We start from the raw sequence: 14,300 nt of genomic DNA, 5'->3' as shown, positions 1-14,300 counted from the left end.
ATCAGAGCTCGGCCTGCCTACAGAATCGTGGGTTAGGCTCATCAGAGAGCGTGGAGCACTTAGTTACTGCACTTGCTTGAATCTCTAGCTAAATTCTCTATCCGACTTCTTTTTGTGTTCCCCTTACAGGTGCAGCCTCCAGAGCTGCCTCATCTGTCATAACGCCGTGATAGAGAAAGGAGCTGACCTCCGGGACTGTTTGATTGGAAGCAGCCAGCGTCTGGAACCCAAATGTAAGCAGGGGGCTGTATTTATAACGAGCTTAGAATTAATTAAAGGAACTGGGTATTTCCTAAACTTTCTACCCTAGGGTTTATCCTTCTTTCCACCTGGATGCAGCAGTGAGCTAATGGGCAGGTTCTGCTCCGGCAACATGGGTCCTTCTCACATTTGGATGGATTTTTTTGTCCAAGCAACATCCTCTTGAATGAAGAGGAGTTAAGGGACTGGTGCTCCCACTGAAGTCACTGGTGAAAATCCCACTGACATCTCTGAGATCAGCACTGGACCCCAAGACAGTCTGTTCCCAGAGACCACAATCACCCTGCAGGTTGCCATTGGCAGAGTTGTTATTTCGACTAATAATCTTTGTCACATCCAGGGGGACGAACGCAGCCCACCGAGTTGGCCTGTGCAGTCCCCTGCCTCCCTCATCTCTGAAAGTGCTGCTGCCCACAGGGACCAGCGCATGTCCCTCTCTTGATCCAAGGGGACATCGTTAGAGTCAGGATTGAGTGTTGCCTGCATTACAATCTGCTCAATACTAGCTATCAAGGCAGCTTCGACCAGCTCTGTTTTATGCAAATGCACCTTCTGGGCTCTGGGGAAGGGAACAATCTTTGCCTGGTGAGTAAAGTTGGGACATCATGGTAGCACTAGCATCTTGGCAACTGCCAGAGGAGAATTGTCCTGCCTTCATAGATGACAAAGGGCAGATTGTCTACATAATCCTATCACAAACGGGCGTTAATGAATATTTATAGAGTGGGGAGCTGGCAGATCTCTACTTCAGGGTGTGGAGTGATGATGAAAGTGATAGTCTGGACAGACTCCATGTGAAGTCATTCGTTCTGACCTGGATTTGGTTGCTTGCTTTTATGTTCAGAGTGTACTTCTTCATTTTAACTGGCTCTAGTGCCTGGGCTGTGTGTTGTTAGCCCTGCAGTAGACTTGCCTACGCTACAGTTTTCTCTTTAACTGGAAACTTAGGAGTGAAACTGTTGCTCATGAAAGGGAAGTATTAATACGATGGATGTGATCCACAGGTGGAGCAGGCAGGCTCTGTGCAGGTATTCACACAGCCGTGCCAGTGCATCATCATTTTGCAGCACATGCAGCTCTGCCAATACACGTCCGTTTGAATCTACGGGACCTCCTGCTACTGCAGTACCGGCCTGCCAGCCCCATGTCCTCACAGATTTGCCAGTGTACCTCAGTCCTCCATCGAGCACAGATTGTCAACAAGGCTGAACTGTGTCACATTTTGTTAGTCTCTGCCATGAACCCGTTTTCACTTATCAGTGGCATGAGGCTGTTTTCCAGGGATGAGATACACACCTGGTTTCCCAAAGCCCTCCCGAGAGTTTGGGGTCTGAAAACACCAGCTATGTTTGCATGGATCACTGAATGCTTCATGCCGATACCTAGATGCTGCCTCTTCTCCTCATGACCCCTGAGCGCTCTGATGAAGCAGTCGGGGGCGCGGGAGCCATTGGATTCGCTGGCTCTCTAACCCCTTTTGCAAAATGAAAGCTAGTTACGTACGAGCGGGATGTCAGAAGACTGGCTACCCCAACTCATGGGCAGATATAATTCACACCAGTTCACCTCCCTCTCCTTATGTCAAGAGAAGGGGCGAGGCATGTGTAGGGTGCTTCAGACGGCACAACTGAGAGTCTTGGGATTGAGTCTTGGGCTGAAAAGCTGGACAATTTTCCCAGCAGTCGGGCCTGCGAGGCTGTGGAATAGTCTGACCAGGGCAGTGGTGAGAGGCCCCGTGACTTCCTGCGGGGCGGGGCACGACCCTGCAGACAAGCAATCCCGCAGTAGCTGCTGGCGATAGGTTGGAGGCAGCCTGCTAAAGCTTCTCCAGCTCCAGGGTCCTGCAAATCAAAAGAATATTAGGCGCCCGAGAGGCTCAAGAGCTGATTGTCTGCAGCACCCTTCCAGTCCTGGCTTGACCCCTGTCCCCACTGCAGCTAAATGCCACTGATACAGTGTGGGTGTGGAGCTGCTGTGTCGCTTTAGTAAGCATCTGAATTTGTGCAGCATGGGTCCTGACAGCCCTTTCTCTTGCTGGTTTTACTACCCTGCTTAGGAACCCTCCACTTTCTTTCCTCTTTGATGCCTTAATGCAGGGAACGTGTTAGCAGCGAAATACCAGCCAAGCTTTCTGCAAGCTGCCTGGCCTGGCTAGCATTTGAAAGACAAAGTGCTTAAGACAAGGGAGGTAAAGGGATAGATGGCAGGTCTAGAAGAACTTAATTCTGCAAAGCTTTCCATGGTTCACTGTTTCCAGGACTCTGTTATTAGGATTACACTCAGCCTATTTGAAAAGAACCCTAGGCATAGGGATATTTTATAAACACTGAAGTCTTGTAGGGTGAGAGAGAGGGAGGGCTGCTTCTGGGGCTTGGTCAGGAAGCCAGCCTGGGGCAAAGTTGGCCAAATGACCCCTGGCGTAAGTGGGTGCAACTCCCAAGGGAGTAACTAGGCCAAATTCAGCAGCGACCAAGTTGCGCATCTGGTATAAGTTAGTCAAAAAACAGGCTTCAGTAGTGAATTGGCGTAGCCTCCCTTCAAAGTAGTGCGGGACTAGCAAACCACACGCTAAACATCCCCACTGCTCCCTTGGTTTGGATGCTCTTGTGGTCTCAGCCTTCATCCCTGTTGTCGTTGGGGCAGGGCCCTTGCCTGTCCAGTTGGTTGCTAGGGGGCTAGCACGCTTTAGGGGCTGTATAAATAATAACTCCCCCAAAACGATGTGCATAGGACGTTACAGTTGCACAGCAAATCCTTGGAAGTTAGGCAATGCCAGAATGATGGTTGCCCGTTTACCCTTCGTTCAGCCCCCTCATGCCATGCTCTAGGAGCCAGTCTTGGCGGGATCGCAGGCTGTCCTGTGTCCAGCGCGCAGGATGGACGGTGCACATGGAGGGCGCCGCCGCTCGATATTTGGTTTTCTCCTCACTGAACAGTGTGTGGCTCTGGGCCTTACGCACTATTCCAACCCTGCTCTGAAGACAGAATTCTTCTTTTCCTCCTGGCTGCTTTGTGGCGCTCATCCCCAGAGCGTCGGAGAGCTTCACCAACAGGCATGGCGTTATATTCCCTCACCCCTGCGAGGGGATGTCGTTACCCCTAGTGTACAGATGAGGCACACAAGCACAGCTCCCTATGGTATTTAGGTGCTTAATGCCCATTGGTAGTACTGGCAGTTAGATACCTTTGAGGATCTGGGCCAGATGGAGACTTCTTTCTGCAGAGCACTTAGCATTCTCTAGCACATTGTATGTTCAGAGCACAGCTCCCGTCGACTTCCCTTGGAGCTGTGAGTGCTCAGCCACAGGCTCTCAAGTTGGGCACCCAGAAAATGAAGAACACACAATTATCAGCCACCTGTGAAACATTGGAGTTAAGTGACTTGCCCAGCATCGCACAGGAACTCTGTAGCAGAAGCAGAGAGAGACTCAAACTCTGCATGGCAGTCATTACCTTAACCATATGACACTTCTTTCTCTGCCTGCACTTCCTTGCTTCCTTTACTACACAACCCTAACCCTTCCCCAGAGCAGGTGCATTCTGTGCACTGAATGAAGCAGGGGTCCTATAGAAAAAATAGTATGAGATCATGTAATTAAAGACTGTGTCTTAATGCATATACACAAGGGGGCTTCAGTATTTGGTAACTTTTGAGTACTTGACTTTGCAACTACATTCTTTTAATGTAGTTTTTGTAGATAATTTCCTAGGTTAAAAAACAAAAAGCCTGAAAAAAACAGAAATTCCCTCAGGTGGAATCATACTGGCCCCTGGGTCATCAATAGAGTTGGAACCTTTAGCTCCACAGCAAAACTTAAAATCATAGAATCTCAGGGTTGGAAGGGACCTCAGGAGGTCATCTAGTCCAACCCCCTGCTCAAAGCAGGACCAATCCCCAACTAAATCATCCCAGCTGTAGTAGGTTGTCATCTTCTGTGTGGACCAGCACTAGAAGGGGATGAGATGCACTTTGCCAGCCGGTGTCACAGATATTTGCTGACGGTAGAGGACTGTTGAGACTGGGAATCCATTCCAGGTTGTAGAGGGAAGGGTGTAGTCATCGCAGATCTTTCTGCCCCTGTTTCTCCAAGCCTGGCCCCTTCTGCATCATCTCCTCCAACCTGTCCCTGTCCTGTCTGTCCCTCCCCTCCTCCCTGCTCTTCATCCCACTCCAAGTCTACCCCCACCACACTCCTTGTCCCAGTCTCTGCCTAACCAGACCCAGTCATCCACCCCAGCTCCTCATCTGATCTTAGACACCCCAGTCCCAGTCGCACCCTTCCCTCCAGCTCCCATTCTCAGTCTCCTTGACCAGTCAGTCCTAGCTCTCCCGAGCCGTCTTGTCCCAGTCAGCTCCCTCTGCCATCCCCACTCCCAAGTCAGGCTCTTGTCCCTTCTGCATTTGAGTCAGGCAACTTCTTTCTCCGTGCTGGAGCACTGAGCGCAAGGAGAGACACTGTCCCTACTCGGTCCTTGTGCCGGTGTCACAGCGGCCAGAAGCAGCAATTGCAGAGAAAGCTCAGCTCCTGCTACCCCAGATTGGAGCACGCTCAGTGCAGACAGACTCTTCGGAGAATTTAGCTGCCAAACTAACAAGTCTCTACTGAGCATGTGCAAACTGAGATTTTTCGAAGGCTCATAAATTGGCCAGATTTGGGCAGTTTTTCACAGGTATGACAAAAGGCCCTGACACCAGGGCAACACCCCCTGCAAACTGTCAGGTCTCTGCTCCAAAGCCTGGAGGCACTACAGCTCCTCAACAGAACAGTCGTAAAAATGTCGTTAATAAGGACAAACCATTGTATTTTCCCCTACTCTCATTCTCTGAAGCCAGGTGTATTTTGTACAGCCGTACCCATACCCCACTGTGTCAGTGGCATTTAGCTGCAGGCCAGTATTGCAGTGGGGACTGATGTCAAGCTAGGACTGGAAGGTTACAGTAGACAAGAATATATCGCCAGTCACTCTTTGGCATGTGTCATCCTGGGGTAGGCAGGAGGCGGCCAAATCGGTGTACGCCGAGGGATCTGCGAGTGAGTTGATGGATCTTACCATTGCCTCTCTCTGTTGGAATAACACCCATTGTATTTAGAGTCTGACCCTGAATGATTCGGAGTGCCCCCTGGTGATGGCAGAGCGCTTGCTGCTGTGCTGGTAGCCACGGCTCAGTTCCCCCAGGTTCCCAGTTCAGCACAGACACAGGCAAACCAGTTCACACACACACGCGCAGTTTGTCAAAGGCCAGTGCGAGCTGGAGATGATGTCAAACTCATGCAAAATCATTGTTGAAGGCTGGCTTCCTTGGAGAGGAGGTACTTGGCAGTAAAAACAGACATCTCTTAAAGAAGTCGTTTCCAGGTCATTGGCACATTTCTGACCCCCATAGGTCCATTTTCCAAACACTGGATAACGATGGTGTATGAGATCTGTCCTTCAGTGGTGGTATGTAATTTCCCTAGGACATCCATTCAGAAACACTTTGTCTACCACTTTCTGCTATTGTGGACTTTTTGGTTGCTAGCCCTGGGATTCTCAGCCGGGGAAATTCAGGCTTCCTGCATGAAAGGGTTAAGTGAACTGCCACATACTCTGCCTGTTGATTGTGAAAAATCTACCCAGAAGGCCTCAGTTCTTAACCTTGTAGAAATATTTTCACATGCTCCATCCAGAGAAAATAACCACTTGTGCGCTCCTAGAATTCAGCCACATTAAAGAGCCAGGAGAAATACGCTGATGATTTGCCTACACAAGGAAAGGAAAACTCGACGTGTGCTCAGCGTGGCAGTCAGCAAGCTCTTGTGGTGACAAGCTCCTTGTAGTAGGCACATGCTGCCGTGGGGAATAAAGTCCTTCAAATTGACATTTCTGAGATCCCTGCTGGCAGGAGTAATTTTGCTGATAATTAACAGAAACAGTATGGGAACAACCGAGTATAAGCCACTTCCCATTCTTCAGCCCAGTAGGCCGCACCTTTCATACAATCAGAATGCTTAGTATCTCACTTAGGTGGTGCTGGTTGGTGTCTTGTCCCAGCATAGTCATATCAGGGCATGAAGTTCAAGAATGAATCTGGCAGCTCTGACAGGCTTTGTAAAGGCTTGATCCAAGGTGGCAGATCTGAAGAGCTTCATTTCCCTTAGTGTTCCATTCCAAAGCGTGGGAAGGTGCTGGAACCTGCTCCCGACCTGACTTGCCGTGTGGATCTATCTTGGTCCCACCTCTCCTGATTTTCATTCCTGCAGTGTGCCCCGTCCCCTATCTTATGATAGTGGATGTTATTTTCAGAGACACTTTGATATCGATCAGATGATCGTTTAGCTTTTCATTGTTTAGTTCCTTGATAGCATGTCAGTATCCTCCCCCAATGCCATTCCCGGGGCGGCTCCGGGCACCAGCGCAGCAAGCGCGTGCCTGGGGCGGCAAGCCGCGGGGGGTGGCATGCCAGTCGCCGAGAGGGCGGCAGTCAGGCAGAGTTCGACAGCATGCCTCCGGGAGGTCTGCCAGTCCCGTGGCTTCGGCGGCTGGTGCAGAAGGTGCGGGACCAGCAGATCACCTGCAGAAATGCCACCGAATCCGTGTGACCAGCTGACCGCCCACAGGCGCGCCACCGAACCTGACTGACTGCCGTGCTTGGGGTGGCAAAAAACATAGAGGCACCCTTGGTCATTCCTGCCTGAGTTTCTGAACTTTGGCCACATCATCAGCTGCCTCTCTTCCATGTGTCCCAACATGTGATTGGCTCCCCTGGAAAGTGAATCTGCTGCCCTGCTTGCCGATGCTCCAGCCGCCGTCTGAGGTGGTAGCATTCTGGTTCCCTTGAAAAGAGCCACGGATCTCTTCCTACGAGCCAGCAAACAATCCAGCACCTGCTTCCGTTTCTTCTCTGCTAGTTTCTTGCAGGTGCAGTGAGAACATCTTTCATTTCAGCAACTCTGCCCGGGGCTACTGCTCCGTTAGGCCACTGAATAAAGACACCACCGTAGTCCGTCTCGCCCACACACACACCCAATCAAGTTCTCGCTCCCACTGACTCCCTCTCCCATCACCTTGACCGGCCTGCCTCCTGAGACCCCCTAGAGCAGACCCACCATGCTTCCCAGTGGCCTCTGCTCTCCAACCGTTCCTCCCCGCACCGGGAATCTGATCTGACCCACAGGGACATCTGCTTCACCAAATGGCTGTCTCCCCCGTACCCCGTCCAACACGAACAGCCCAGCCCCCCGGGGAGTTAACACGGGTTGAGCAGTCTGAGTACGCCCAAATCCTGAGGGTACCATCCTGCAGAGCAGCACACCAGTGTTAATGCAGGCTGGCTGCCAGCTGGGTATTGACCCTACCACTCAGCCGGGGGCCCAGAGGTGCTCACTCTACTCCCGGGCACCCCCAGCTTTCTGCCCTGTGGCCCCTCTGCATTGCTGGGTAGAGCAGTGTGGCTGCTGCGTCCTTTGCGTCAGTTCACAGCTTACCCTCAGCTTTTCTGCTTGCCTTCCTCCGTGCCAGGCCTGCCCGGCTCCGCTACCCTGCTGGGGGAAGGGCAGGCCAGCCATGCCCATCTGCTTGAGATTGCAGGCTCCTGAGTGCCAATCCAGGGCGTCCCAGCTCTCGGCTCCAGATGCACCGTCGGCAGTCTCCCCTTGGGTCAGCCGACCGAGCGGGCAGGCTGCTCTGCAGAACTCTGAGCCACCTCTGGGGGGCTGCACTTTGCTCCCCCGATGCATGCTGACTGTCTAACTCAAGTCGGAGGGGGCTAGAGCAGGCCTTGGCGAACCCCCTGCTGCCTTGTAAACACACACACCTCAGCCCCCGCCACCTGCTTCCCTTCTTATCTCCACATGCCCCTTCCAACTCCCCGGCAGCTGCTTCCCCTCATCCTGCTCTCCTTCCACCTCCTCCCCAGGGCTAGCCACGGCGTCCGTCCGTGCAGAGAGCCGAGCGAGCGGTGCTTCTCTCTGGCTCTCCCGGCCTTTCTGTCCAGGGGAGATGCTGCTAGGAGCCACCCAGCGCGGGTTTTCCTGTGGGTTTCTGCAGCCTCCCCTTCCCCTGCCCGGTGGTGGCTTTCCTCCCTGCTGTATAATGGAGCAGTAATTCTGTGCCAGGGACTGTTTTCTGTTGGATTTTAACGGGTTTATAAAACAGCGTATGTAATTGAGTGAGTAAACGGAACGTTTTCTGGAGCCCCCGAGGGCTGGGCCTTCGGGGTGGTCCTGGGCCTCCGCCCTAACCTTGTTTTTTCCCCTCTACAAGGGAGCATTGCCACCAGCAGCAGCAGCAGTGTGTCTAGGGGCTAATTGAGCAAACAACAAGGAGATGCTTTCACGGTGCTCTTACCGGGATGCTGCGGCGTCTCCTCCCCCCAGGAAGTGTGGCCCAGGCTGGAGTGGAAGGCCTTCGGCCATTAGCGCCCCGGATTATGGCTGGGTTTGTGCTGGGATTCAGAGTCACTTCCGCCCCTGTGTTTATTTGCATTACAGTTTGTTTTGAATCAAGCCGCAGAGGCCGTCTGGCTCCCCACGTACCGGGCTTGCGTTTCTAAGGCGCTTGGACGTACAGTGCCTGTAAACAAATGCCTTGTGAAGCAGAATCACATCTGTAACCAGTGACAGATTTTTGATTTGCGCCCAGTGAAATCTCCACAGACGTTGGGCTTGAGCGCCCAGACCGACTCTGGGCCGGGCCGCGTCAGCAAATTGCAGCAAAGTGCTAATCGGGCGTTCGAAAGTGTCGAACTGCTCTGCGTTTGCATAGCGCCAGATGCTCCTGGGGGGAGCAGATCTCGACGAACGCGATTTAAGTTTGCAGAGTCCAATGCTCAGGGTCTTTGAAAGTCCTTCCTTTAATGTCTCTTCTTTCTGCGCCGTCTGAGTGCAGCTGTAACGCTGGCAGTCTCACAGAAACCCGAAGGGCGAGCGGGATGACACTCCATGCTCCTCTCCCTACGCCCAGGGGTTCAGCATGAACTGAGATTGCGGAGATCAGGCTGAGCCACTGGCGGGCAGCAGCCATGTCTGTTAACGAAACAGTCTGTATTCAGCTCTCCTTAGCAGCCTCTGATCGGCACCCACCAGGGATTCCGAATGACCTTTCGTCTGGACCTAGGGCTTTCCAGAGGGGTCAAGGAGGAGGCGAGCAGGGAGCGTAAGCACCTGGTATTCTCTCCTGCCTCTTGCGTGCCTGCCAGGTAGCTGCTCAGCTTTTCGTTTCTAGCCAAACCATTCCGCTTCGTATTAAAACCCAGAACATGGATTTAAGGTTCACCCCCAGACAGGTGAAAATGGAGCTGGTGGCTTCATTGTAGTCTCTGATCTAGCAGCAAGGCCCAGGGGAGCTTTCAGAGTCATTGGCTCAGTCGTGCTAAGGCCATGCATCACCTACTGGGACCGTCCGGCTCTCCTTGGTGATACCGACAGGCAGTGTAATTTAGCAGACCGAGCAAAGGGGCTAGGAGTCTGGGAACGTGGGGTCTTTCTCTACCGTGCCACTGACTGACTTCATGACCTTTGGCGAGTCTCTTAAACTCTCCGTGCCTTGGTTTCCCATCTGTAAAATGGGCCTGGTGGTATTCACCTGCTGTTGCAAAGCACTTTGAGCTCATCCGATGTTAAAAATGTGAGCTATTGTAAATACTTGTGAGCTGTAGAAGTGCAAAGTACCCCAGAAAGGTGGCAAAATATTGTACAAGATACAGCCAAGCTCCACAAGCCTAGGACACGATGTGAGGGACACTGGATGAAATGAAATGAGGTGTTTGTTAGAATAGATGAGTGCTACAAATGTATATACAGAATCCAAAATTGAAATTACAAACTTTACTGAAGACACATTTAATCTGCAAGCTATAATGTGATGACTCCCACTGAAATCTAGCCAGGGTCTTATCCAGTCACACAAATCAGCATGACTGGCCATCCGCTTGGAAGGGGTTCAGGAACGGAGTAGCAGGAGTTGCCCCAGGGCCTGTCTGAGGTGTATTGGGAAGGTCGCAAGGGGGCGAGGAATGGCATAGCAAGACATGCTGCGGGTCTGGTTCGAGGGATGCTGGCAAAGCTGGGGGGTCCAGGACTGGAAGAGGAGTAGGTGCTACAGGCTGGGACTCCGGGCTGCTGCTTGCATGGTGCCTGCCTACATCCCATTCATCCGTGGCACCAGGACAGTCAGTCCTTCGTTGTGCAGAGCCCCAGCATTGCCCTGGCCTGCCGCTCTGGCCATTGAGGAGTCTGACAATAAATAGACACCAGACCAGAGGATTGGATTTCGAAGTTGGATATCCAGGCTGGGGCTCTGAGGCATCCCCAGGGGTTGGAAGGCCAGTGAGGAGCAATATGGTACTGAAAGCCACAGGCGACTCTAGGGTTGTGCTCCCTAGACTGGTGGGAGGGCCTCTGGGGGGAGTCCGCGATTAGCCCATGCAGCCCCCGTGCTGAAGAGATGAAGGTCGGCAGGAGTGGTGCCGGGATAGGGTGACCGCTGGGAAGAATCTTGGTGCGGGGCCAGGACTCCTTGGAACTCGGCGGTCTGTTAAAATGGAAGGTCTCCTGGCGTTGGTTGTGTACCCGGCGCACACCAGCAGCGAGGAGAACACCGTGACTTGCCAGCAGATCGGGACTGCTAAGGATTTGCTTAATCTTTGCTTTCCAGCAGCCTGGCAAACTCCTCCTCGCCCAGGGGAGTAACGGAGATGGGCAAGTGAGAGCGCATGAGTCTTTACCATCATCATGGCCCCCACCCTCCAGCATCCTGTCTGCCCTCGGCCCATCACTGCAGTGTGTGAGCACCTCACGGTCCTCACGCCCTGGGAGGCAGGGCAAGGCTGTGATCCTCACTGGACAGCTGGGCCCTGAGGCAGCAAGCGGCTAAGTGACTTGCCCAGGGTCGCACAGGAATCTGGGGCAGAGCCAGGGATGATTGAGCCTTGGCCACTGAATGTTCACTCAGCTGGTGCAAAGCTGGGGGAGTAGCCAGCGACGGGGCCTTGACAAACGGGCCCCTCCTGACTCGCCTGACAGCTGGGAGTTTCCAATTTCACCTCCCCCAGAGGGGATATGGGAGTGTGAGCTGGAGTCTGCCTTAAGGGTCCCCACCGCCCCTTGCTCACTGCTGATGTTGGAAAGAGCCTGTCTGTATTCCTGGATCCCCGGGGGCAGGAAGCAGCAAAGGAAAATCCTGCCTCTTGACTTGTCAAGTGAGCCTGTTTGACCAGAGATCATAGATGCTCACAATCCCGTTACAAGTTACTTGTGACACTGGGCCTGATCCTGCAGGGTCCTGAGCGCATCCAGCCCCCAGGGGCGGCTCCAGGCACCAGCACGCCAAGCGCTGCCGCCGAATCCGCGGGACCGGGGACTTCCCGCAGGCAAGCCGCCGAAGGCAGCCTGCCTGCCATGCTTGGGGCGGCAAAATACCTAGAGCCGCCCCTGTCAGCCCCTGCTGACTGCAGTGCAAGTTGTGGGCACTCAGCCCTCTGAAGGCCCCGGCTGGACGTAACGTTCCTGTCACTGTCTCCCCCTGGATTTGACGCTTCCATGCCGGTGCCTAGACACACACCTGTCGGCAGCAGCTGTGCCTTGGGTAGTAAGTGACACCTATGTGTGAGATCTCATTCCATTACCCTTCTGGTGTTTGGTCAGTTGTTCGCCGTGTGGGTGGGACAGTGACTGAGACACATGGGGATGCGGGGGGCGGATCAGCAAAGCAATGTGGAAATTCACTGGAATCTGCTTTTCCCATTTTCTCCTAAGGATGCTGATTTGAAAAGTGCTGGGTTCCAAACTCTGCTACAAACCCCAATTCCTCCTTTTTGTTTTTAATCTTTCAGCCAAACACGTTAACGAAGTCATTGTGGGCAGCGAACAGCTGATGGAAATCTAACATACCGGTTGTAAAGATGCCTTTAAGGAAGCCAGAGCCCGCACCATCGGAAGACCCTTCGTCTGGAGCAGGCCTGGCAGAGCTTACCCTGTCATCGCTCCTTTCCCGTGCAACTTGGTATTGATGTCTTAATAAAGAAGCATTTCCCGAGTTGTCTGTCTCTCTCTCTGGCCCCTCCCCACCTGGCTGGTCTGCCTGCTGCTTTGTGGAGGCCGGTATCGGTGCCTGCCCGCTGAGCGAATGCACTGTACTCTTCCAGCAGCACTAAGCTGGGACCACACAGACTGTGCCCATTCAGAAGGACGTAGTTGATCTCATTCTGATACAAACCCAGGCTCTGTGGGCTTGCAGCACCCTCCCGATCCCTTAGGGAAGCCCGGAGCTGCAGCGCTGGGAAAGCCCAGCAGCAAAGCAGGGTTACTTCCTTGCTGTTTCTGCAGCTTCTCCAACCCCCCACGCTGGGACAGACACGTTGAATCTACGCAGCTGTTTTTCGTCTATACTGTGATTGAGGTTGGTGCGCCAAAGGCGTTCCCATTCGTACCCTCTGGATTTGGCCTGTTGCTTTGAAATTAAGCCCAAGACCGCACGTGTGGGGAGCGGGGAAGGAGGAAACCTGAACATAATTAGAGGTTATGTCACCATCAGCGCTATCAGCCTTCTTTGGACGGCCCCTCTGCTTGAAAGCCCAGCATGTGTAAAGCCACACGTGAAGTCCCTCTCCATGCACTTAAACTGTATGTGGGTGACTCACAGGGCGAGATGAGGAACAGGCTGTCGTGAAATCCAGGGCCTTGTGGTTGGTCGTCCTGCCAGGGTTGGAAAGCACCTGGATGGGATTGAGGCTCGAGCTGTTCTTGCAACTTTGCAAATTGGACTGGGGTTCCTGCCTAAAAGCTCTTGAGTGGAACCTAGTCGGATTCAGTGGGACGCTTGTCTGAGCCTGGCAGTGTGACATGGAGAGGTGCTTCCTGCTCCTCGCCGGGAGAGAGATTTCATTAACTGCCGTGAGACGTTCAAAGCCGTGTCTCGTGGGCACAGACTCCCTGGCGGAAAATCTCAGCTTCCTGACCCACACGACGAGGGAGAGGTTATAATCCAGCCCTGCCCTGCCTTTCATACATTAAAAACCCACATCAAAGGCCCGCCTAATAATGGGAAGGGTGGTGTGCTGGCTCGGCGGGCTGTGTCAGGCTGTGGAGAGCACAACGCAAGCTAGGGTTCAGTTCAGGTTAGCATCAGCTGCGAGGCTGGCGTGTGAATAGATGTCAAATCCCTTTCCTCCGAGGATCTCGGCTGTTTTGTGTATGTTAATGAGCTATGCCTTGAGCGGGAGGTAAGTGTCAGACCCATTTTACAGATGGGAAACAGGCACAGAGAGGCTTAAGAGACTCGCTTAATGTTCTGCTAGAAATCTGTCAGAGCCGGGTGTGGAGTCCCGATCCCCTGAGTCCCGGGGCTTCCCCTTCAGCCCAAAGCCATCCTTCCCTTCCGTCTATTGATGTTACACATCTTCCTAAAAACCAGCTTCCCCTAGGTTAATAGCTTCAGGTTTCTCTCCTTGGGCCGTAATTCTATGGTAACACCTTGCTTTAGTCCTTTCGTTTAGCTCATGAAAGCAGAGGGTCTTTATTGTGCAATTTGAATTGCGGTATTAATTTAGCTTCTCTGACACTTTCCAACCTCGCTGGGTTCTTTTCCCTTTACGACCTGCAGGTGTTTGCTGTGAGATAAAAGTAGATTGCAGAGCAAGATTTCACAGCCCAAATTATCAAAGCGAAGAGTCCCTCTTGAAGTACTCGATGTGTGTGGCAGTGATGCCGAAGAGTGTTTCAGAAGAGTGGTTCCTTCACAACCCCCCAGGCAGGCACCAGGAATTAACCCTTGCTGACCTGCCGTGGACTGCGTGTACCAGGTGAATCTACGGAACCAGCGATCAGGGTGACATTTTCGGAAGTGCCTCAGTGACTAAGCGCCTAGATGACTTTTGAAAATAGGACTTAGGCTCCTAAGTCACTGACGTGCCTTGGAAAATGTTACCCCAGAGCTTCATCGCATGGCTCTCTGGGAGTGCGAATGTGACTCTTCCATACAGTGCACAGCCCCGTACATGCGGCTCTTCTCACTGTTGATCTCCCGTGCTGTAGCAATTGAGCAAGCTGGTGTCTCTTACT

At 52.9% G+C, this 14,300-nt stretch overlaps 1 protein-coding gene across 4 annotated transcripts in view; it reads left to right on the top strand.

The window, feature by feature from the left end:
* Positions 1 to 12,276, top strand: part of EIF2B3 (eukaryotic translation initiation factor 2B subunit gamma) — a 134,249-nt gene extending 121,973 nt beyond the window's left edge. For all 4 annotated transcript variants that reach the window (XM_045027176.1, XM_045027175.1, XM_045027177.1 and 1 more), the window contains 2 exons: positions 130 to 233; positions 12,074 to 12,276. In XM_045027176.1, coding sequence (XP_044883111.1) covers positions 130 to 233; positions 12,074 to 12,126 — 157 coding nt within the window. In that variant the 3' untranslated portion in view covers positions 12,127 to 12,276. The remainder of the gene's footprint in view (positions 1 to 129; positions 234 to 12,073) is intronic.
* The last annotated feature ends 2,024 nt before the right edge of the window (positions 12,277 to 14,300 follow it).

The sequence above is a fragment of the Mauremys mutica genome, chromosome 8 (genome assembly GCF_020497125.1).
Source record: "Mauremys mutica isolate MM-2020 ecotype Southern chromosome 8, ASM2049712v1, whole genome shotgun sequence".
Lineage (NCBI taxonomy): Eukaryota > Metazoa > Chordata > Testudines > Geoemydidae > Mauremys > Mauremys mutica.
Note: the sequence above shows the minus strand (reverse complement) of the source record. Positions and strands in the feature narration are given on the sequence as shown.